General features: G+C 35.9%; 1 protein-coding gene across 8 annotated transcripts in view; it reads left to right on the top strand.

The window, feature by feature from the left end:
- NLGN1 (neuroligin 1) overlaps positions 1-25,905 on the top strand; it is a 334,592-nt gene that overhangs the window by 147,449 nt on the left and 161,238 nt on the right. For 5 of the 8 annotated variants that reach the window (XM_015871902.2, XM_015871903.2, XM_015871906.2 and 2 more), the window contains 2 exons: positions 10,376-10,435; positions 18,890-19,042. In XM_015871902.2, the coding sequence (XP_015727388.1) occupies positions 10,376-10,435; positions 18,890-19,042 (213 nt within the window). The remainder of the gene's footprint in view (positions 1-10,375; positions 10,436-18,889; positions 19,043-25,905) is intronic. The other 3 variants (XM_015871908.2, XM_015871907.2, XM_032446556.1) reach the window with 1 other exon arrangement.

Below are 25,905 nucleotides of genomic sequence, written 5' to 3'. Positions count from 1 at the left end.
AAGTAAATGATATTCATTTTCCAAATTAGCTCTGTATGCCTGTCAAATACATACTTTCCAGACAGCTGTGGTCCATTAAATGTATAATTTTCTTTTTAAGAAAATTAAAATTCCAAGACAAAGTGAAACACTGGGGCAAATTTTTTAGCAAATGGAGATTGGAACTTTTCTCCAGTGAGAAATTGTAGTAGGTGGCTATAAAATAAGTATTTTGGGGCCTGAGTGGTTGTAAAGAGAGCAGTAAATGGGGCATTTTGCTACCAGGGTGGTAGAGGTTTCTAGGTAACTTGTTCTCCATTCATAGGTTCCAGTAATGGATTTATCTATAAAGGATGATCGCAAGGAAAACTTTGGGACCTTTAATTCAAGTCTGAAAACCAGTATAGGCTGTACAGTTTATTATTTGACATAGCAAAGATGACAGATGCAACTAGTTGCAAGATTTCAAGGGTTCATTAAATGTTGGATATGACATATACTCACGTGAATCACTCATCTGTGCTTTCAGTGATGTGGACTAATATTCAAGACAATAGAAATTCAGATGATCATATAAACATAGTGCACAGTGTGTTGAATTTATAAGTTCAGTTCTTCCCGTCTGCATGAAATGAACTCCACACGCAAATTAGCAATTTATGGGCAAGTTCTGTAAAACTATGAAATTGATTGCATCAAGAAACAAAACCAAAAGTCTTACTGGGTTGCATGCAAGGGAAGGTTATGTCCCCTACTGCCCCTCCTCTGTTGAATCATAATTTCTGGAAATTGGAGTGGGATTCATATGAAGATTAAGATTTGATGGTGTAGGAGTCACTCATCCTGCAGCTGTCTGTGTGATCGAGATATCTGAACACCTATTATTATTTACAGAGATCTAGTTGCTAACATCAGTGGTGTTTACAGGTGCAAGGGTGTATGTTTGGGTATTACATTTCTCTGTTCAGAAAGGCAGTGGCAAATGACAAGTCCTGTAACTTCTGTGAGAGTGGGTCCAGCTGAGGATGTAGCAGAGCTCAGCATGTCAGTCTTTGTAATCCTTTGCAAAACTGCAATGAATCCTAATCTTATGTGTACATGGGTTTAATTGACAAATAATGCCAATTGCAAAGTTGTTTCCACTGCTTTCTACTGAAATGTTAGCACTGTTTTTTAGCAGCATCTGACAATATAAAGCTGAATATCCAATTCGTGCATTTAAATGAAGAGGTCATTTTGCTTACTCTGTATAGAATTCTGTCTATAATTATTTCCAGAAAATTTTAGCTTGTGTAATAGTGATTAAAAAAAAAAACAACAAACCCACAACAGCTCATTCAAAAACTTGAGATAAAACAACTTACTGAATATCATTGTTCAGTATTGTTTCCAGGAGATAATAAAAGAAAAATAAACAATGGTTTGTTTTTTAGGAAGTTACTATCAGTAATAGGTTCCTTCTCTCTTGCTTCCAAACTATCACATCTGCATCTGTTCTTTATCTGTCAGATATACACACATTGTAAACAGCAAATCCCGGGAGAAAGAGGATTACCTGACTTTCTTACTTCAGAATACATTTCTACGTCTTTCTCCTACATTTAAATCAAGAAGTTAAAGTATGCTTATCACATCTGTAAATCTGAAGGCACGATTAAAAACTATCAGAGCCTACTAAAGTTAATTGAATTAACACCTTTTCCCCCCCCCCCTACATTAAATCTTCTGCATTTACAGCTTACTGAATAATCCTGTAGCAAAATAGCCAAAATGAATATGTAATATTACCAAAACTTTATTGAATCTGCAATGATAGCAAACCAAATTCTTATAGGAAAATTGTAAACTTAAAATGTTGCCCTCAACTGTGGTTAATTCAAATTGTTGATGGTGAAGTGAAAACAAGGGCTTGTACTTTTATTTTATACAGTTGGATCCTCAAGCAAAAGGAGGCTTTGACCTGCAGGAAAAAAGTATTAGCTGATTGTGAAGGTCATTCAGTTTCCTTTTTTGTTAAATAGTCTGCAGTATTGTTCTGTTCGTAGCTTTTTCTATGCTTGCTGTAGAAATTTTGCATGACAGGATGTAGCTTGCGTTATTGTGTCACCTTTCCACGAGCTTCTGTTGACTTGGGGCAGAGTCGTGAGGAGTGTTTGCTCAACACTTTCCAGAAGTATCCCCATGGATTTGATGTTCTAATCATATCAGGGACTGTTTTTTTAAAGCAAAGAATTATGATAGTAATTATCACTAAAGTGTGATTATAAAACATCTTAATGCTCTGTGCATTGACATCTGTGCAGTTGTTACAATTCCATATTAATTTAGCTACAAGTTGCTATCAGAAGGAGTAGCATGAAACCTTGGACCATTATTTTAACTTAGGAATTCATGCTATTTGTGTAAATTTTGTGTTTGTTAGAAAAATAAAAATCTTACCTCACCAGGAACAGCTTTTAAAATAGAGAAATAGAGAAACGACTTATAATTGCCCTTTGTAGTGGTCCAAAGTAAGCAGGCTTCTGAGATGGCAATTAATAAGGAAAAAAGGGAGAGGGTTGGTTTTGTTTTGTTTGTTTGTTTCAGTTGTGAGAAACGTTATTCTTTTATCATGGTGCCTTGTGATGCTTTCCTCCAAAGTGCTGTCACTGTCAATAGATAAGGGGTTAGAAATGTTACATTGTCCCGAACTCATCCATTCTCACCTAAGTGGATCTTGTGAAATGGAAGCAAATGGAAACTCTGACATTCTACTCTTTAAGTTTTAGCTGAACTTGACATTTTGTAAAGCTGTTTTATTTTCATGATCATTTCCCATTCACTAGTTTCATTAGATTATTAAGTAGTGGGAAGCTTCTATTACAAGGGTTTTGAGCCTTCTGTAGGAATTGATGGTATCTGTGTAAATATGTGGTCCCTGGTATCATTGCTTGTCTGTAAGTTCTGCTACATTAGAAGTGATGCACTGATTTCCCTTCATGCTTCATTCGGTATAAGGTTTTTTTATCTATCCATTTGGGAATTCTTAATATAACATGAAGAGCAAGTGAACTGTGGTTTGAAAACAAGTACTGCGCTAATATTGAAAACATGTCAAGATGAAAATGATTTCTCTATGACAAGTGCGTGATCCTACGGACCTTCAAGAGCTGGCTGTGCCTGTTCTTGTTTTGTGACTGTTCCATTGCTGAGATGCTTTGAGGTTTCCTACCTTAAAATTATGCTCTTCTACAAATACAGTTTGTAAATGCAAGAAAAAAAGAAATTGAGGCAAGGCACTCTTCTTCTGACAGCCTTTTACATAAGTGATGCCCTTTCCATTCTCCCATCTCTATTTCTCAGAGCTGCGCAGTTCAATTCTGTTAAAAAGTGTTGGCAAATAAAATTGTGTTTCTCAAAGCTGGTGACCACAGTTCCTATTTTAAAGGGCTTTTGAGGATTCCTTGAAAGCTTTGAGTAGTGGAGAAATATCTAACTTGGAGTATCTATTCTTTTCAAGATCCAAGTTAATGGAAAGTCTGTAGTTCTGAACACTGAGTTTTTAGTATTGGTACTTACTGAATTTTTTTAAATGCATTTCTACTTATATTTCAGTAATACTCAGAGCTTTACATCTGTGGGAAGAATCTCTGTTAGAAAGGTACATAGGAGAACCTGCCAGTATATATGTGTGTATACATATCTCCACATAGTACATAACTAAAACAAATCATTGACCATTACCTTCCTGGGAGAAACTTTGTTGTATGACTGTTTTAAGACATTTAAGTGTGTCCTTATATGAAGACATACATACGTTTTCACAAGTGGTATCTCTGCCCCTGAGATCACAAGAAGCAAATGTGGATTTGACAGTGAGAACAAGGAAGCTCTGTGCCATAATGTGGCAGCATTAGATAACTGGGAAATTGTGGACAATATTGAAGACAGACCTTTACAATTAACAAAGTACAATTCAGCCTAATATGACACAGTGTGAATGACTCAGCATAGGTGATGCTTTCCTTGGTTGTTCATTATGGAGTCACACTTTGTTCTCACTGCTGAAGCATGGCAAAAAACACAGAGGTTTGGAGCCGGTATCAGGGAATTGCTAGGCTGGTGAATGAAGTGTTCTCTCTTTCACTGCTTTAAAGAACTTCAGCTCTGTGAGGTGGATGGAGAATCAAGTTTTACTGATAGTAAGGAACTCACAAAGAATAAAGCTTGCTTATGATCTGTGTTGTATGCAGGATGGTAAAAAATACTGCATGGGTTACAGTAGCACAATGAAGTGTAGAACTGCATGTAGCTGAAAACCATAAGACATGAAGTACACTGGAGAAAGGAGTGGGAGAACTTATTTCATTCCAAACCTTTATATGAAAATATTAGGCACAATTAACTTGGTTTCTGCAGTACTCAGTTATGTGGTTGCATAGAGATACTTTTGCTATTGATTAGGATACAGAGGTCTTGAGAGCCGGACAGTGGGCTCAGCTGTGCCATAAACAATACTACACAGATGCTGTGACAACAGCCTCTGCAGTTAGTAGAATCAGGGGGAAGGCTTTTCCAGTACAGGGCAGACTGTGACAGCATTTGGATGAATATTTTTGATACCACGTCTGGGAATAGAAAGACAAATCATTTTAGTATTTAGGGTAAGAGGTAGCAAACATTTTGTTATTTCTGAAGGCTAGTACTACCTGTCTGATAGAAAATAATACAAAGAGCACAAAAACATCAACATATAGCTCAAACCTTACCATTTTAACTGAAATTGATGGTGTTTTCTTGGTGCTCTCTCTTCCTCTATGCTTGAAAAGCATCCTTCAGTTATTGCACTGTGATTTGTAGTGCTGTACAGCAACACTGGGGACATGTTTGAAAGAATATGAAGATTATTGATAGGAAAATTGATAGGAACAAATTCATGTCTTCCTAAAATTTAGGAAGCAATTTGATTAATGTAAATTATGAATTTAGCATATTATTTGCATACACAAATAAAAAGTAAGGTGTCTATGAGAAGAAAAATGATTGAATTTCATCAAAAAGCTTTGTTATTATGTCCAAGTGATTCAAATTATTTGTTGAAACTGATGGAAGTTTTACCAGGTGCAAAATTTGGGATGCTCAGTACCAGTTCACTTCAACTCTGAGTTGACCTCCTGGCTAAATGCAAATAGAAGCAGTTCTGTTAATGGTAGTGGATCTGTCTTTACATTATTAGGGGGTTTAGCCTGTTGACTTCAGAGAACTTACCTAGCAGCTTAAAGTTAAACATGTGCATGAGTCTTCATTAGGATCTGAATTGTAGTCATTACCTGTAGAGAGAGAAAATTGATTCATGATCTTGGAGTTCGGGTGGTGGAGCAGCTGTGTAATGTTGCATTCAATTCATTATAGTAGTGTGTCACCCTGGAATGTGAGTGTCTGTTAAACAACATGAATTATTAATACCAGTGAAATGTTAAAAGCTGCACAGACATGATATAGGCTGGTGAGGTTGCACAAGAGTGGTGGATGCTGATGATAACTGCTGTATGACAGTTGGGGATTTCATTCTTCATGTCTGCTGCTTTCCCATCTCTCTCCTCTGGATGCACTCCATCTGCAGGGGTTCTTGTTAAACACATAGGTCTTGTTTTTATCTGTCAGTGCTGGCCAACGGAGTCCCAGCCTGTCTGATGCATCTTTTTGCTTGCAGTTAATCCCTATGGGAAGACCAGCTGCAGCTTCACTACAGGTGTCTGTTCCTCTCCTTACTCCACTGGAAAGACAAACAAATAGCTTGGTGCTCCTCTTCTTACTCAAATTTAACCTCTTTTCTATGGACTAGAACAGAAGTCAGTATGTTTTGGAAGTTACTGTGTCAGGAATAATTATCAGGCTGTCAGCTCTTCTCCTCTGAATTGCTTCTTCCTTGTACTAAGGGTACTGAACACAGTGCAAGCTGAGTTTTACATTGCAAACCTGTAAGGATTAGAGCGTACCTCATCTAGGACATCAGCTTTGTACTTTGTTAGGAAAAAAGTGCTGTCAAACTGCACAGCTGGTGTGGAGTGGATGGGCTGTGGGACACTGTGGCTCTCACAGTCATCTGTGCTTATCCTGCCTTCATTTCAGGTACTGCTGCATGATTCTGTGTAAGGCATGTCATGTAACCAAAAGCCACCGAGAAAGGGATTGAGCTTTGTAGAGTGGTAAAGGGAATGGAATTTGAAGCCTGAAATGAGACTTCACTTAGGCTGTTCCATGTGGGACATGTTCACATGAGTGCCTTTATCTTGGAAAATACATTGAATTTTGGACTGCACCTAAAAAGGGAAGCAGAGAAATGTTATCCATCGCCATGGATTTTTATATCATTTAAATTCATGCAAATCTACTGTTCAGTAATGAAGTTCCTTCAGATTTAAGGGAAATCAAGATCCAGCCAGTGTGATTAATCTTGTGAATAAAAAGGTTTGGGATTAAACATTCTTTGTGTGACACTTCAGCAATATGCTTTTATGAAAGACACAGCAGGCGTTAGTCTTGAAGTGTCAGAATAACTCCTTTAGCGACAAAGCAGTTACACATTTAAATTTTTAAAGAAAGTTGGCAACCCTTTTGTGGGTTCAATTTGCAGCTGTCATTCACTTGTAGATGCAAATTTGAGTTACTTGCGGCTCTAATTACAATACTTGATTGTCATCACAAATCAGGTAGTAAGAGGTGAAACGATCGAGGTTTGTGCCGTCATTTGTTGTTAAAACATGAGTGCAAATGTTATCATCAAAAAGCAAAGACAGCCAGAGCTTCGCCCTGCTGATAAGCTCTACAAATAAGTACACTATGCAAATAAAAGGAATTTACAGGGGAGAAATAAGGAAAGAAGGGAGCGTGTGGTGAGAGCAAGACAATAATAAGCTCTAATGTAAGGTGGATTATTTTGTCTATTGCAATAAATTATGATGGTGGGTATTTTTTTCAGTTCAGTTTTTCCATTAGACCCAGCAAGGATTTCTAGTTCTTTTCCTTCTGCTGACAGCTTTCTAATTTTCAAATGAAATAAGATGATATTATAACATTATTCATCAGATGACTATTGTGCTGCATCTTTCCAGTTTGTCATTACCCTTATAAGAAAAATTATTATATAGTTATGCTTTCATTTCAACATGTAAGACTTTGATTATTTTTTTTTTCTTTCAATTGTCTTCACTAGATATGTTGAGGCCTGATGACTGTTAATTATAACTTGTCATCATTTTCTTTTAAATTATAAAACATAAGATGGGTAAAACCCATCATTGTGTTTCAGCTAATTTCTGATATGTGGATAATTCAACACTGATTTTTTTTTTATTTATTTTTTTTTGTTCACTTGTACGGCTTATATTGCACACAAAAAATAGCTCAAATAACAGAGGATTGGTTATTTTGTACTTGAATCTGAGTAGTGCCTAAAAAGGCAAGGGTGGCTTCAATAATTCAGATCTTTAATTTTGTATTAAATTGAACAAACAAAGAAGAAATAGTCAAGAAGTTGCTTATTTAAGATTATACAGATGTCTTTAATCCTTTAACATGTGCACTAACCAGTTCCATGGAGTTACAATCCATTCAGTGAATTATTCTAATAGCTCGGTTATTTCAGCAGCGTTCCATAATCTCACATCTTTCCCTTTCTATTGAACAGACACCTTAGCTCAAAGGATGATTATTACTGTGGTGATTTCTAAATTGCTAGATCCAAAGAATCTGCTTAACCTGATATAAAAGGTCCCTTATTTGTTCTGACATTTCCCATTTCTAAAGGAGAACTCTTTGGCCCAAACAATAGCTATACACAAAAGAAGAGGTGTATTAAGTTTAGGAGATTTGTTCTGTTGTTTTACAAAATGGTGTCAACTTACAGTATCATTTCTTGTGATGAACAGCTTTCCAAGGCCAGGAAGCTAATAACATCCCCAATGTCCATTCCTCCCATGTGCATCTGGCCTAAAAGGCCACAGCTAATTTCTGCTGAATCAAGAATTTATAATCAGCTTTAATGTATTTGGGGGCTCAAGTACATTAGTCCTTCATCAGAGGGAATGATAAGAAACAGTATTAGTATGGCTGGACTTTAATTATTTCTGAGCACATAATTACTCTTCCGTTAACTTGGGCAGGAGTTATGGAAGCTCTTTTGTTCTGAGGAAAGGAAGGCCACCTGCAAACATGCAGTGATTCAGATTCAGATGTTTCACTATATTGTGAAAATCATAATATGAAATTGGTCCTTTGTGTTGTTTGTTGAAGATTTGACCAGATAAACTTAGAGGTCTTTTCCAACCTTAACAATTCTATGCTCTATTTAATGCTCTGTGCAACTGCTGTTGAGCTGTGGAACCATAAAGACCAGATGTGGACATATTTTTTAAAAGTAATACCAGTTATGGTTTCAACCAGAAAGGAAATAGCCCCTTTTTGTGCAATTTATTTGGAGAACTGTATGCTTTTTGCCTTTCCATATACTACTTTATTCCTTTCTGGTGACCTTTAAAAAGTTAGCATAGAAACCATGTAAGTGATTTGTGTGTGTATATCTTCAGCTGTGCCTGTTTCTCCATTGTGGTTAAATGGATAGCTCTAAGAATTTTAAGCTAATTCTACCTGTACCTGAAAACCCACCATGAAATGATTATTCTTTGCATGCCTCTTTCACTTTCGTAGTTTTATTCGTTTGGAAGTAAGCTGTTGTGGTATGAGAATAATGGGCTACAAGTCATTTGAATGTGTGTGTTTGGATATGATCCTGGTATCTAGATGCCATATATTGTAAGGATTATAATTGATCAGGGCTTCTGTAAGGAAATGCTATTGTGCTCACTACAGAATGGTTGTTGCAGTTGTAAATATAAAAACACTTGTTTAATTTTTCATGTATAATTTCAGTGGTTCTGTATTTAGAGTGAGTTTAAAGCTGTACTTCTGACTGACGCAATAATTGAGGTATTGGGTTTTGGTTCTCAGTAACATGGTTCAGCTCCTAAATTCACAGCTAAAATCTCGTGGTGCTTCATGGGTTGTTTCTGTTTCTTAAATCCATGCACCTGGTACAAACATTTTTTGTTTATTTTAAATGCATCACTCAAATACATGGTATTTCACCAAAAAAGCCTACAAGTTTACTGCTGAATGACTAATATGCTGTAAAAGAAGAGCTTTTTCAGTGCAAATGTTATAACAATGGTGCTCAGATTTAATGCATGTCTCTTGCCTACATCTACCGCAAATATCAGCACACACCGTTCATCTTCTTTTGTTGGTGTTTCTGTCTATTGCTATTTTATGCATGAGATGGTTCTTGTTTTCAACTCTGTGCTTGGCTGGCTTTTTTTTTTTTTTCTTTCTTTCTTTTGTTTTTTGTTACTTAGTCCTGTTTGTACTGATTGCTTTTTTGCATGCAGATTACAGAATGTCATGGAAATGAGAGTGCTCTGAACAAAAAAAATAGTAGTAAAGGAAAGATAATGTTGAGTTCCAACTGTCTTTTGTTTGTAAGTGTATAAAATATGACGTGGAAATATTTTCAAAATGGCCTTTGACTTTCCTTCTGGTGCATATTTTTATTACTCAGTAAAAGTGTGGGCATTTTTCCCACTGGAAAATGTGATACATCTATTAAGACTTGTTAATGATATAGTGCTGGGCATGAGTGTTTCAAACTATTTATGGAAGTAAGAAATTATTATAGAGCGCATTCTGCCCAAGCTAAAAGTGCACTTCCACACTCAATGGAGCTTCTGTATACTGTGGTGAAACCCTTCCCCATTGAAATCAATGGCAAAAATCATTGTTTTCAGTCGGTCTAGGATTTCACATTTGTTTCAACTTATGGATTTTCATGATTCTTACAGATATCTCAGCAGGTGGTCAAAGGTTTCAAGGGAAACTATTATTTAAATGAGAATGTAATAAATGTATCAAAAAGGAAAGAGAATGAGAATTTGCATTGCACAGGAAGTTTTGTTTTAACCAAATGCAGATGTTTATTAGCTACCTGATGTTATCAAATGTAAGATAATTTGACGTTTGTCTCCATTATTCCTAATTAAGAAATTAAGTGCTTCTGCATAATCTATTGTAGCGGGTATGCTTTTAGTAAACAAACTTTGATTCTTCATTTAACAAAAGTAAAGCACTGGGCAATCTTTGATTCTTGTGCTGGTTGTTTCTAATAGCCATACCCCCAGGGAAGGTATTGCAGTAATATTTAAAGACTGGATGAAAATTTGGTTGTTATAAACTGAGATTTCCCTCCTTGCAAATGCTTTTCTTGAAACGTCCATTGGAATTTAATATCACTGTTTTTTTTTCCTCAGTCTTGTATATTCTTGAATTGTCTTTTTTCCTCCATTTTCTCCGTTCTCAATCCTAGGTCCCCTTACAAAGAAACAGACAGATGATTTAGGTGATAATGACGGTGCTGAAGATGAAGGTATTTTTTTGCCGCCAAACTGATTTGCATGACAAGGATCCCTGAAAATCTTTTTTCTCCCCCTCTTTTTTTGACTTCTTGTCTTCTTTTGAAGAGTTTTTTTTAATTATTATTCCCATTTTTGATGTGTTTTGTCTTCTTGCTTGTTGTTATACATATATATATATTTTAAATTTTTTTAAAAGAAAATGTCGTTAAGTTCTACGTTTTGATACCAAACAGTAACAATATTTAAAGCAGAGGGTTTTTTGTTTTCTTGAAATGGACTTTTGATATGTTGCATTCCACCTTTTGACTCAATTTTGTCCATTCTATTTGAACTAACACTCTTTTAAAGTTTATCTGTACACCTTTTTGCATGTTTTCTAACCCTATGTATTTCACCAAGTAAAAAGATGTTTCTTTTTTGTTTTTTCACTGACCAATATCAGTTTGATAAACTTATCAAATATTTTGTTCGTAAAAGGAAAAAATACAGAAAACTTCAAAAAAAGTGTCTCTTAAGCAACTGAATCTCCCCAAATACAAAACCTTTTGCATTTATAGTGACCAGAACAAATACGAGTACTTGTATGACTGCCCCACCTCCTTGTACAAGAGGGGCGGCCCTGGAGCAGCTGCAGTACTTGCAGTTGGTCAGGCTCTGTACAGCAACTGTGAATTCAGTGGAGCTAAACTGATGCCATCTAAAGGAATCTGATCCCATCTGTTTTCTACAAGCATGCAAAGATGTCTATCTGCTTGTGTTCCTTAGAATCCCTATTACCAAGTCATATCAAAACTTTGAAATGTCAAGCAGACAATTCCGTTTATGTATTATATCTGTTATAAGCTGAGCAGATTTGATTTTTATTCAAGGCAATGAAAATGGTAACAAGGGGCCCTATCTCCTGAGTAGTCTCCTCCCTTCAATTAGATTTGTTTCAAAGTTGCGAATCTTAGGCACATATTTTGGGTTTTTTTTGTTTGTTTTTTTTATGGCCAGTGTATAAAACAAATATAAGCCTGGTAGGTTCTACTTGTTGCTTTGTTAACACTGGTTATTTTGGCCAGATTTCATGATAAAGCCTAATTTGTAAACACTAAGGCTCTTATTAAAATTTTAATAATTAACTGTTTTGGTCTTATCACAAAAGATGAAGAAAGGGAAAATCAGCATTCGGCTTCTTAACTAGTAACAGAGCAGGGATTTTACATGTAAACTCACAAACTTCCATTTTACTTAATCCTCTTCTAAAGTGGAAGTTAAGTATGTAAATAAAAGGCCACCAGCTGGCCCAAGATCTGAAAGAAATTCTAATTGAAAAAACACATTTGAAAGCTCTCATGCTATTCAACTCCACTTAGCTCTCTGAGTCCAAGACATTTTTATGTTAGTTCATGACAAAGCATGGCAAAAGATATTCTTGTGAATTCTCTACGACACGTTACATTGGATGAGCCACTGTAAGAGTGATTCTGTCTTGTTTTAACAGTGTTTCAAGAAACAGTTTGAAACCCGGTTTATTCATCCAGTGGACCTTAATGGCTCTCCTAATTTGCTGTATAATTGCCAGGACAGATGTTAATGCCTTAACATTTGTTGAGTCAATGCCTAAGTAGACACACTTACAGGATACTACTAAAACAGTTTGCTGCCATTCTGCAGTGGCTGCTATCAGAAAGCAGTTTAACACACAGTCAAATGAGAGTAGAGATCTCGGTCTCTGGAGAACCAGCATCCATGTCAGGGAAAACCCAACTCCCACACTGACAGCTGTAGGAGAGAGAGGACTGTAAGAGCACAGCAATCAAACTAGAGGGAAAGAAACACATTTACAACATTAATAAATCTCTGTACTTTATGGGACTGGGATTAATTTTCTCTGGCATACAAGTGGTGGTTTTGTTCCCCTTTCTGTGCCAATAGAAGAATGCAAGCATTAATTGGATGTTTGCTACTTCCAGGAGTCTCAGAGAGACAGGGCAAGCTTAAATTTTTATGACCAGTAGATACTGAAGGCTGCTGGGAATGTCTGCTAGGTTAGTAGAAACACTGTGTGCTGAGGCACGGCGTTTCACTGTCTCTCAGGGGAGCAGTTGCATTGGATGACCTGCTTTGTGAACCTGTTCTCTGCATTGGAGCTCTTGCATGTTTCGCATATGCAGAACTGAGGAGTTCACAAACTACCTGTCATGTATTAGGATGTGAGCAGCAGGAAAAATAGACAGGAAGTACAAAGCAACTTCTCTAGATTTCTAATCTGCCCATTCAACCCTTTGCCTTTTGCAGCATGATAGATTTTTATATTGATTAAAAGTACAGTTGTGATACTGGGAGCAAAATATAGCCAACGTTAAACTAAATGAATGATGTGGCTGGAATTAGGGAGACCTGGACTGTCTCACACAGCCACAGAATCCAAGCTATGTAAGCAGATGTCCAGAGATTTCTAAAATGCCCAGGATGGTTTCTGTATTATGTAGGAAGTTCAGAACTCCCACTTACATTTGTTGTAAGCCTTTCTCAATTGAAAAATCTCTCATAGCAACTCCTTGGCTCAAATGCCTGCAAAGTATTCTGTGTTGTGTCACTCACACATCAGAGTTTGATCAGATTTCATTTTAAAACAGCGTTCAATAATCCTATTCCTATCTGCCACAAGTCACTGCCAGTATTGCTGGCCAAACCTTGTCAGCACAAGTGCTGCAATCAGCAATCAAACATGGATCTCTGGTATGTGCTGCAACCAGTAGACCAGACTTAATTAGATCATTTTTCATTTTTGTTTTTAGAAGACCCGAAGGCAGCAGTGCACATTACCAGCTAATGATCTGCAAATTTGCTGTTTAAAAAATGAAGGTGTTTTCAGTTTTTACCAATGTGAAATATGTGCGCAGTCAAATTATATAAATACCCGTTTTCCCCCCAGTCTGATAGCATTCTTGTTTATGTAGCCCTTTCGTGGGACTGCTTACCTGTTTTTCAATAAACATTGAATTACCTGGGCAGGCACTAGAAATAGGAGTGGCAAAAAGAGCTGCAACCAGTGAGCATCTTTGAATTTTTATACCAGTTTTTACTATTATTTAATTTTTATACCTATTTGCTGACAAGGAGATAAGTAATATCTAGCATAGATATAGCAAAATTTAAGTCATTCAGCAGTTGAACAAACAGCACCTTCCTCATGCGTGCACACAGTCTAGAAGTGAAGTTTGTTTTAAAAAGCAAAATATCTTGATAATGTTAATATATTTCTACTAGCATTTTCATAGTGCAAGATTTTTATTTCATTTAATATGGCTACAGAAGAAAAAATATATATATCTAGACTCTCATTTCCTGTATGCTAAAATTGCTAGCATGACTTAATACAGCAACACAAGTTATTAATCAGCCTACATACTCAGTGATCACAACTGGACTTCTAAGTAGTTAGTGCTGTATTAAATATCCATGAAGGATTGCTCACAAATGAATTCTTCTCATCCACCATTCTGTCATACACACATTACTTAGAAAATCAATCTGTCAATCTTAGATCCTTATTTAGTCCCCAGTGTTATCTGAGCATCTCAATTTTTAATGTATTCACTGTCACAACATCCTTCTGAGATAGAGGAATGCTATTATTCCATTTTTAGAAATGAGGAATACAGACATTGTGGAGAATGCAGATGCCATGTCCACAGCAAAGCAAGGAACTGTCAATGCGTGCCTCAAAGTGAGGGCTGCAGTGTAATTGCTAGATGCAGCTATTCTTCCCTTCTCCATTCCAATCCCTCCTGTGAAATAGGAGACAGATTGGGAACAGATGTTGCTGTTTGTTCACAGGCTGTAACTGTGATCATTCTGATCATTTAATGTGATGCTCTGCCTTACAGGGGCCATTGAACTTCATAGAATGAAGGAAGTTCTTGGTCCAGAGCATGTTTTAAATCAAAAACAAAATTCTCTCTTCAATTTTAAATTGCTAATGATGCAAAATCCATCTGCAATTTCCTTCATATGCTTAACAGTCTGTAGCTTCACTGGCACAGGAGAAGAAAGCATTTCAGAAAACAGGATCTTTTCCAGAAAATCCTATTGCTCTATTAGTATTAAAATAGACTAGGTTGCTAAGTTTAGCTTGTCGTCTGCTTTCAGCTGTCATGGTAAGAAATGGGGAGAGAAACAATCATTCCGTCTGGCTCTGGTTGTACATTTTTGGACTTCAGAGATCAGTAAACAGCAGAACACATTCATTTACCTCAGAAAGCAACCACACGTTCCAAGCTTTAATTATGGCCCCTAATGAGTTCCATCCAGACAGGAGTAGCACAGATTTTACTGCTTTGGATGGACTTGTTGAAGGAAACACTTAGACATCTTCTGTTCACTTTATCTCCCATTCCTATTAGTTCTGTGATTCCTATTCCTGTGTACAGATTCTCATGCTATTTGCATATTAAATTTTAGCAATGTTATTTTCCCTTTACACAAAGAAGCTCAATTCAGATGATGGGTGCAGTGATATTATTAACACTCAAAGAAAAGCATAGTACAAATTTTGACAGACCTTTAGTTTAAGTACCTCCTTGGGACTCTGCTATATTTTTATCAGTGTCAAGTATTGCTTGTATGGTGAAGAGTCTCAGCTTTTGCATTTCTAGCCATCATTTAACAGTTTAAAGTTGCTACTTAGCTGTCCATTGAGGTCCCACTGTAATTAGACCATGCTTCACATGCATACCTGTAGCAACCTTCAAAAATTGTCTCTTTTTTTACATTGCAAAGTATATTTTTATAGACCTTCATTGGGATCTCAAATCCCTTTCTTTCAGGCAAGTGCAATTAGGCATTCCAGGATAGCCCAAATGCTCCTTTTATTTCACAGATACAAAAACAAATGAAAGAAAAGGAATTATTTTTATTTAGCTCAAACTTAATGTGTAGAGGCAGTCTTTTAATATATGAAATATGGCTGAAACTTCATTGCATTCCCACCAGGAGTTCAACAGGTATTTTAGCAGTCTCAGGCCACCTAGCTAATATCACAGGTTTAAAATATAACATTAATTGGATGTTTATATATTAGTACTGATACGGGCATTTGCTAATTTATAGCATGCATCTATGATGCTTTTGATGAATTTGGACTGCAAGATTGCATACTTTCAAAGGGCTTTTGAACAGTCAGAAATATTGCATTGATTGGTACAATGCTCCAATGAACTTTATATGAAAAATGTTTGCGAAAGTGAACCACTTTTATCCAGCGATGATCTGTGTAAGGAATATGTAGGTTTTACAGTAAACTACCTAAAAGTAGGTTAGGTTCCAGTGTTATTTCAGGTTCCAAAAAGCATGAAAAGTTAACTTAAAAGCCTACATCACAACTTCACAATTTTTAGTTAGAAATGAAATATTTTAGAAAATTCCAGTTTTGTCATATAGCAAATTCTGCTCGTGACATGTATAGTGAATTGCTTCTTCTTGTTGTGAGTTTTCTCCCAATAAGGTTTCTTCCTTTCCCGTTTTGATGGTTTTCTGCACGTTATACTTAAGTCACGTGGCCAATTCACATGAGTTTCAAATGACTGAATGTGTAATTATGTTTTGTTATAGATGACAATCGTGGCCAATATTCACAGTCAGGCTCAGTTCCCTGTTGTGTGATATAACAAACACAGAATAAAGAATAGCCCCATTCCTAAATTGCCTGCAATGTAATTAAGAGCTGGCATAAAAAAACAGTTGCAACAAACATTAGGAAGGTACAGAGGAGAGATGATGGAAATCATAATAAGAAAGATAATGTATACAGCATATAAATAAGATTGTTCACAGCAATATCATAAGACCTACTTATATCTTTTATAAACCAGCACTTTAAAGCCAAACAAATCATTGCACTCCAAACTTACCTTCTGTGTGAATAAAACCAGAAGAGTTGAGTTTGAGAAGGGTCTTGGACACTGCTGCTACTGCGCGGCTCTAAATTACTTGTGTGTCATGTTTGTTTAAAGCAGGACTTTATAAATGTACTGCCCACACCTCCATTAAATTTTATCTAAATATACAATTCCTGGATGAAATGTCACATTTGCACCCCAGTTATTTTGGCCTGTTCAGAGCAAGCTACTTCCATAACGAGTATCTGTTATTAATGTGTGAGAAAATGTAACTCTAGTTTTCAGAGACCACTGCCGAACGTGAGCAGAAAGAACTGCAGTGATCTCTTCAAGTTTAAAATGAGCCTTTCTTTATCTGCCTGTGGTGTTTACAAACATAGTAGTGAGAGGATAACAAAAATATGGCACAGACAGAGTTTACTCCAAGTAAATTGTGTCTGATTTTAGTCACAAATGCCTGCTTTTCTCAGAAGACAGGCACCCATTCTTTTCTAAATATCCCAATATTATTTCCCAGATAAACAGGCCAGTGCTACCAACATTTCATTACTGTTCACAGTTGGTGCTCTGTAATTCTATGTAATTTTAATTAAAGAAGAATTCTGAGACAGTCTCCCCCTGTGCTACCACCAAGCATACAATTAAGTGTGTACAGTTTCTGCTGGGAACAGTCAGACAATGATTTCAGATTAATAATTTATTATTGCTTCCATAGTTGTACCAAATAATAGCAATAATAAGGAAAAAAAAGGCGCAGGCTATAAGCATGCCAGCTACTGAAAACAGTGTGGGAATTTCACAACACTTCTGCCTTGGTGTAGATGTTAAACATCAGGAGCTTACAATTCTATCCTGTGGACAATGAAGAGAAGTAATCTCCTTAGCACTGCAGTCTGAAAATTGCTTGTTGGAAAGCCCTTACTGAATGCTGGAGTAAGGAAAGCAATACAAGCAATTTCATGTAGAACACTTCATCATCCTTTTGGTCTTGAATAAATGATTGTTCTGATACTTCTAATATTGGAGATCCAATTTCTGATCTTGACCATTCTGGCATTTTCTTCAAATTACAATCAATATCAAAATAATAGTAAGCACCTGGCTTTCTATAAACAGACACATCTGTGCTGATCTTTTCCAGCAAATTTTAAAAGCACAGCTTTTAGTTTAACTGCCCTTCCCAAGTCATCCTTACAGCATTTCAGAACAATTCATGCAAGCCTAGAGTGATCTTACCTAGTAGAATCTTAAATAAGATTCATCCAAATTGAAGGAATCAACAATGCATCTGAGATTTCTTCGAATGCTGAAGTGAGTAATCAGGGAATTCACTTGAATGCTCTCGAAATGACAGAAACATCTTTGAACCAGAATATGCACTGCATATTCCTCGTTGGGAAGTTTTCATGTGCTCTCTTGTTATTGTCTTTATTTGTAAGGACTGTTAGAATGGAATATTAGAGTTCATGTCAGATGGGAGAAAAGACTCTGCCAGTAAATTAGCTCAAAATACAATTTAATCCAGACAAATGAAAACTTTAAGGTCATATTTTAGTTGTTTTCTTTCCAATCAAAGAAAAACAAACCTTTAAAAGCAAATCTTATTCTACCTGTTCTCAATTAACAATTTATTTAAGTTGGTGCTTAAGAGGGCAGTCCTCACAAGAAGCAGCAGTGATTCAAGTTTTCAGATATTCAAGATGTTGTCCTGAGTAGATGCATCTATCTGAAAATCACACAGTCTGAGAGGGAAAGGATACCCAAATCAATGTCCTAATTAAAAAGAAGCCTCAAAAGATGTGTCAGTATCTAATTTTCTGAGAGAATGGTAGAGCTACTAGGATTTAAAATTGTTACTTGAGTTCAGTGTCTCATTTAGGACACTTGCTTTTTGTTTGAATGCGGGATCATCCCTTTCAGGTGCAGCAAAAACTCCTTGCCACAGTTGAGTAAATTAAGAAGTACCCACTTTTCTTAACCATCAGGCTAGTCAGGTTATATATATAGCGTGTGACTGAGGTCTAAGTTTTAAACAGCTTCCAAGTCATTTCTAAACTTTGGGGCTTTAGAACTAACAAGACAGCTAACATATAAGTTTATAAAGAATTTGTAATTTATACATTATTGACTTGTCATACTGGAAGCTATCAGTGTATGAGGAGAAAGCTTCTTTATCTTAATATGATGGATTGCCTTCAGCTGAGTGAGCAGAAGGATGGGCTGAGATGTTCTGAATAGGCTATGCATAAATGTGCTCACAGTGATATTAATGTACATTTTATGTCCAATTCAGCAGGAACACAGTCAGACCACAGCCCCATTGCATTTGAGCAAGTGTTACCATTTTCAAACCCTTTCTGCTTTACTGGGGCGAATAAGTGTTTCAAAAATATAAACTGTAGTTATAAGTTTGGAAACCACAAGGAAACACTTATACTGCCTGCCCATTTTCTTATGTCAAGATGTTGCTTGAGAAACACTTCAAGAAAAATAACCTCACTAAATTAATAAGTAAATATTGCATGCATCCTGTTTGACTCTTTCTTGAGATAAAATGTGTCTTAATATTTTTTCCAGACATTCGGGACAGTGGGGGACCTAAGCCTGTGATGGTGTATATTCATGGAGGGTCCTACATGGAAGGCACTGGAAATTTATATGATGGCAGTGTTCTAGCAAGTTATGGGAATGTGATAGTCATCACGGTCAACTATCGCCTTGGGGTACTTGGTAAGAAGCTTTCAGATTTCCATTAATCCCTGATATGTGTATTGTGATTCGTGTTATACATGAGAGCGTACTCTTCAAAAAGAGATCATTGATACAGTTTTCCTTGGTTTACAAATTTGTCAATAAGAAGAAAAAAGATTTTTTACTCTGAGGATGAGGTAAATGGCATTGCAAGTACTATTTGTGTTCTTTGGTTTGCATTTACTGTCATCAAGCAGGTGTTTCCATTGCTGAGTTGTTCAGATGAGCTCTTGTTTTCTGTGAATAGTGGCAATGCTTTACTTCAGAGATAGGTGAGTTAGTTTTATATATATAAATGTTAAATCACAGACAATAGAGTTTTCTGTTGGAAGTGATTATTTTTTTTTCATGCTTTGAAAAGAACTAAGAACTTTATAAAAACATTATTTAGTAAGAGTTACACTTTATGCCTATGAGTTTTGAGCTCCACTGTGGTTTTAAAATGAGTTGTGGTTAGAATTCAAATATCTCCAATACTTCTTTCCCAAACCAAATTGTAGAGTTCCTTCTGAATGAATAGGATATGCTGATGCTACTGGTAGACTTGCCTGGTATGTCTCTGGTTGGCTGTATATATAAAAAACATACTTTGCTATCTGCTCACTGTACTCACAGATATGATAAGAGTCTGACAGGACTTGTGACAATGATTGTTTGTTTTGTTCTGCATGTTTGCTGCAGTGTTACTTGCTAAGGCTCCTGCAGGTAGGATTTCAATTCTCAGATATTTTGAAACTCAGAACAGTAATTCTGCAGTACTTGCATAGGTATATGGGTGTTCTATGTAGCATCTGAAGTAGCTCAATAAGACAAGTGTCATTTACAGCAGAAAGTTGTTTCTGAAAATCAGTGAACTCGATTTTCAGTTTGTGTGACTGTTTGTTGCTGGACTAATCTCCTTAGCATCTGGTTGGAGGTTTCATCTGTGATGTCCTTCTTTAAGGAAGAAAATACTGATTTTTTTGCATGTTTGTCTCCCTTCTCCTGTCTCCCAATTTACTTTGAGTCCTTGGGCATGTATTAGTGCTGTGGTTATTAATTTGTGACTATACACAAAGAAGTGTGTTGTCCTTCATATGTCAAAGATTTATCTGTATTAAATACCAGAAGAGTGCTTTGTTCACTGATATAGCAGCCATGATCTGAAGGTATTGTTTATTTTTGTAAATAAGTCTGATTCCTAAATTCATTTGTAGTTGCAGTGTTTGAAAGTGATCGTTGCTTGAGAGATGAAAATTTCTTCACTAATGGTAATGGCTTTTCCTCTCGGGATCTTAAGACTGATCCCCAGGGTAACCCAGTGCTAACATCTTACTGAGACTGTGAGGCTGCCATTTGTATTCGTGCTTTTGTGCTTCTTTGAATTATCTACCACATGGATGATTACACATCTATAAGTAAGCTGCGTAGAAATATGCAAGCAATCAAGAAACAACATTTGCACAGTTTGCATTTTTTTTTCCACAGCTTTCTTTATATTTCTTAGAGTGTAGACAATTGTGTAAGACAGCCTCAGAATTGAACTCTTTTGTAATCATACAATATATCAGCTTTGTCTGTTTCCAAACTTGTACTCATTGGTGTACAGAACTGCTTGTCCATAATGGTACAGCCAAACGTTACTCTTTGCAGTAGCATTAAAAAAGACATGCTTTTACAAATACATAACTGACAAACTCCCAGCTTCCCTTACCAAACTCACACCTCGTAAGGTTTAGCTTCTCTGTCCATTGTTTGTGGGAGGACTAAATGTCACTTCATTGCTGTTTAAAATGCCTGGCTGTATGTAGAAAAGTAATAGAAGGATTCTTTCTCCACAGGAGAAGATTATGGACTATCTTCTAATTTCTCACATCTTGATTTTTGTGGGTGAATCTCTTAATGTAGGTGATCCATGTGAGTCTTAGGAATTCTGCCACTGTTTAACCAGAAGTCTCCCTGTGACAGTTCTTAACAAGAAATCCAGTTAAATAAATGTTTAGAGTTTTTGTCCAAACTGGTAGTGATGGGAAGGGAGGATATGCTATCATTGGATTCTTTTCATTATCGTTATTAAGTCCGTAGCAGACAGCTCTTGGTACAGTTTACAGTATTTTCTTTTTATTCTGAATGGAAACAATCTTTGTCCTATAGATTAAACTGCTTGGAGCACTACAGTTTACAGACATGTGAGATTTGCTCCTTCCTAAAATTTTAGAATGCTTAGAGGTGGAATCTCTTTGGTAAAGGTAATAAAAATTGAAGTGTGGTGCAAGTGCATTTAAAAACCAAACAAAAACCCTGAGAGTTCTCTGACCCAATTTTGACTTTGTCTGAAGCAAGTCTGAGAATGAAAGTCTGTTAGAATCTTTCCTTAGATATTGATGAGATGGAGAAGAGAATTGTTTGCCCTGGAAACTTAGGGACTGCTGAGTAAGAAACCATTGGAAACAGACTATTTATATCTTCTTTGCAATCTTTTTAAATGCGAGTCTTGTACAAGCAATCTTTTCTAGTGAGTAGTCTGATGTCCTTGAAGGATAGCACACAAGTAGGTGCAGACAAATCTTTATAGTTTTATAGCTTATTTTTATGAAAAGACAGATTTGAAGATAAATTTGGGTTTTGAATTCAACTAAATTAAGTTTTCAAATGCTTATCTAAAATATCTCCAACTGTTAAAAAGGCAGGAGCTTTTAATTTAAATTTCATAAATGAAACATAAAGGAATTATAAAAGGAGTTTATTTAACATCCAGACAAATATCATGATAGATGGATTTAATACCCCCAGTGCTGTTTTCTATGTTCTTTCTTTTGAAAAGGAGAAGTCACTATTGGCTTCTTCCCCCTTAGTTTATGTTCCCAAGAGGAAAGAAAAAGTTGTCAGCTGATTCATGCCAACTGAACACACATTTATTCATTTTATTAATTTCTTTTTCTTGCTTCTGGTTGTCTTTTGGACCCTGGAATTTAGCAGAACTGAAAGAAAAACATTCTTAAAGCAGCTCATGATTAAACTGAACTGAGTGATGGAACAATAGTTCAGAGGAATCTCTAAGTAAACCACTGCTTTAAATTCCTCATTTTTTTCTTCTTCATGAGGCAAAGATTTTTCCCACCTCTTTTTGTTGTTTTTATTTGGCAATTTTTTTACTTTTAATGATAGTTTGTAATCATTTGCACTATTACTGTAGCACTGTGTTTGAAAGGCCTGCTATCCTTATAAATATTAAATCCTAATATTGCCAACGGTTGAACTTAAATCAGTGAGACTGATAAATACAGTACTTCCCAATATGGAAAAGCCTGGTTTGCCTACAGTTTGAAGCAATACAACAAGAAAATTGTTGCTTATGCACCGTGCTTTTGACAGGAGCTATTCTTAGAGTCCTATTGTGTTCTTCAGCCTAAACTTCAATTTTTCAATAGTTTGTTGTGTCAGATGGCTACAGTGGGCTGAAGCAGTCGTGTGAAATCAAATACTAAAGCAAAGGAAAGCAAAGCAAAAATACTGCAGTGAAAGTTGTTTCCTACTTTTGTTAGCATCTGCAAGAGCTTTGTGAACAATGAAGTGATGGAGGATGAGTCTTATTATGCTTTAACATTATTTGTTGCTGTGTGTTAGAAGACATGTGTTTGGAAAATACATTAGGCTTGAAAATATGTTTTGCTCCTGACATAACACAGTCAACGATCAATAGGTTATAGGCAAAAGGGTGGCATTAAATATAGACTGTTGGGCAATTTGTTCCAGGCCCTGCATTTCTGCCATTACCCATGGGTTGAAGAAGTACCTGTTTGGCCATTTGCAGGATCAAACACAGGGATGGGCACACACAGCAATAATAATAATAATAATAATAAAATCAAAACAATTCTGAAGTACCTGGCCATTTATCAGGGAAGTTGGAGTAGCTGACCTTTACAGGTCCCTTGCAACTCAAACAAGGCCATGATTTCACGAGTCGAGTTCCATTGGGATTGACTAGAGGACATTGTCTTCTTTTCATTTTCTTTCCTAAGCAGAATAGAAAACTAAATTATTTGAGTGCATTCAAATTAGATCTGATTTATTGTGTGTTAACCTAATTTATTAAAATGTTTTATTCCTTTATTTTTGGTAATCATTTACTGAGTATTTTTTCCATCAGAAAATGTTTTGCTTTTGTTTTTTTCTTGCCTTGCCTTTTCTATCATGGTAATATTACTGTAAATATTAAACCAAGAGTATCTTTTTTGTGATGAATTAGCACCCTGTGTCACTTATGCATTTTTGCCTATATAATAGATGGCCTGTTCTGCAACTTGGGGAGCTGTCTTGCCTCTCAAAAATAAGCCTCTCCACCTATCCTCATCATAGTAACCATTCAGCTTATGCAGCTGTGGAATAGGAAGGTTTATGTTAGTTAGACATAAGAGTAAGAAAGAAAGAAAAAAGCTGAGATTATTTGGCTGCATTGCTTAGACTATGAAGTTTTCTTTTACAGTTCACGATTTAACATCCAGTCAAAATGGGAAAATGTTTGATCATTAGTGACTGTGACAAGCACATCCATTACCTTTTTATGAAACCCTAAAGATACTATCAGGAGATGGCATTTCCTTCCAGCTTTGCTTTACTACAAAGAGGTCTCTGATGTGCCTTTTTCTATTCTCTCTTTACTAATATATTTGAGTAGTAATGATAGATGAACAGAAAATTATATATTATTGCCTAATTAAAAGTACATTACATTGAAAGTAAAGATGGAAAATTAATAGCAAAGCACATCAAAATGTGCAGTTGAAAATCATTCATTTAAGTTTTCTGAATTGGATGAACAGACAGAGAATGTAATTCAGAAATACTTTTGGGGATCCTTGACAGCTTCGTAACAAGTTTCTATTAGATATATATATGTTGAGTCATTCATAAATGAAATTTTATCACCTTGAGGTTATGCAGAAGAAAACTTGTCCTGAAGGTCTTATCTGACCTCACCTTATCCTTGAGTATCACTGTTTCTTTGTATGGAGCACTCCAAATGAATTTAATACTGGATAAATAGAACAAGCTAAGATAAAAAGCATGCTGCAGCTTTCTGTTCCCTCTGGTGACATACTTCACATGGTCTGATTTACACATAGCATTCTAAAAATGTATTAGACAATTTGTATTTAATATAGTAGGTAACCTCAGGTCAACACAGATTGCAGGAGGCCCAAGCACAACTCATCTAGATTTACAGTGTCCTAATTTCATAGATCTTTTAATAGAATTAGCATTTGGATCTCAAACCAGCTCTAATTAATGACATTTTAGTGGCTTTTTTGTGAGCTAGTACCAGCCAAAGGGAGTCATGTATGCAGTGAAGCAGAGAATGGAAGATTGCCACACTCAAATCTGTACCATCAAAATGACAAAATGAACTTGAAGTAAACAATAGGTTATTGACTAGATACGTTTAAAGGGTCAACTGCAGTGCACAGCATGCAAGATATTTATGAAATGGGAAACCTGAATATATAGTGCACTTTAAAAATGAACCATTTCTTTTCTATTTGAGCTTTTTCTAGCACAACAAATTGACATTATCCATCTGCTTAGATGGATATATACTCACTTCTTTATTTTTCAGAGCTCAAAGACATTATTTTCTTTGCCGTTGGATAAGTTTCTGTCTTGGTACAGGTACCCTTTAACTAACAAGTTTGTTCTAGTGTTTGTCATTAGGATTCTTTTCTTGGTAAACAAAAAATAACAAATATCAAACTTAAAATCTATTTGTTTTGGTCATTGCTGTACAGTTTGTGTCATTGCTGTAAAGAGAAATTGCTTTTTGGTAAGATAAGTTCCCTTTATCAATAATTCGTATAATAAAAATATTTCAGTTTTGCCAGATTAATCTTTGAACTCACAATAAACTTCAACTTGATAAAATTTGTGAAATAGGAAAGACTGAAGACAAGTTATGGAAATCTTATTGCCTCAGGAGAAAAATAATTGAAATCTTTGACCCTATTATCCTACATAAAGTTTGTAATTCTTACCATCTAGCTACCTACACCTCTAAGTAATATTTGGCCAAATTACTTTTACACTGTCATTGATCCCCGCGCATTACCTCTTATCCACAATGATACAAATGTTTATTGTATTCAAAATGTGTTATCCTCTATACAACGCTGTAAGCCTTTGGCTGTCTTGTGACGAGAGCCCTGTTAGAGCATCAGATTTGGCCCTGCCCCTATAAGCAAATCAGATTTTCCAGTATGCCACTCTTCCCAGGAAAGGATCTGTAATCCAGAAGTGGGAATAAATTAAGACTTCTATGCAATCTGATCTCACTGCAGAGCATTCCATCACTGAAATAATCTTCTGATTTTCAACTAAGGTAGAAAGATCAGGAAGTTATAAAGATCATAATTACGTAACATTAGGAAATATGCTACAGCTTAGCATCTAGATTATATCTCTTCCCAGATATAGTACAGTTGGCATAGATAGAATAGTTTTTGAGTCCTCAATTCATTGTATTTTATTACGTATGTTGAAATAGTCACGTCTTTTCTGATGTTTAAATGAAGCAGTTCTGCATACTTCTGACCTTGGAAGCAACGGATAACAAGACAAAGGTCTTGACTGGAAATGCTGTTCACATGTTTCAACCTATTGAAATGCATAATACTGCTCAAATTTTATGTTTTCTTCATGTGTGATGTAGTTTAGGTATGGAGGTGCTAGCTCAAATACTGATTTGATGCTTCTTTACTGTAATACCTCATGATTCTTTTTGAATCAGTTGAGCAAGCTCTGTATTTTAAGGTTGTCACAGAACTTTATAATGGCTCTATATTGTAATGTGGACAGTAGATTTAGAA

The sequence above is a fragment of the Coturnix japonica genome, chromosome 9 (assembly GCF_001577835.2).
Source record: "Coturnix japonica isolate 7356 chromosome 9, Coturnix japonica 2.1, whole genome shotgun sequence".
Lineage (NCBI taxonomy): Eukaryota > Metazoa > Chordata > Aves > Galliformes > Phasianidae > Coturnix > Coturnix japonica.
Note: the sequence above shows the minus strand (reverse complement) of the source record. Positions and strands in the feature narration are given on the sequence as shown.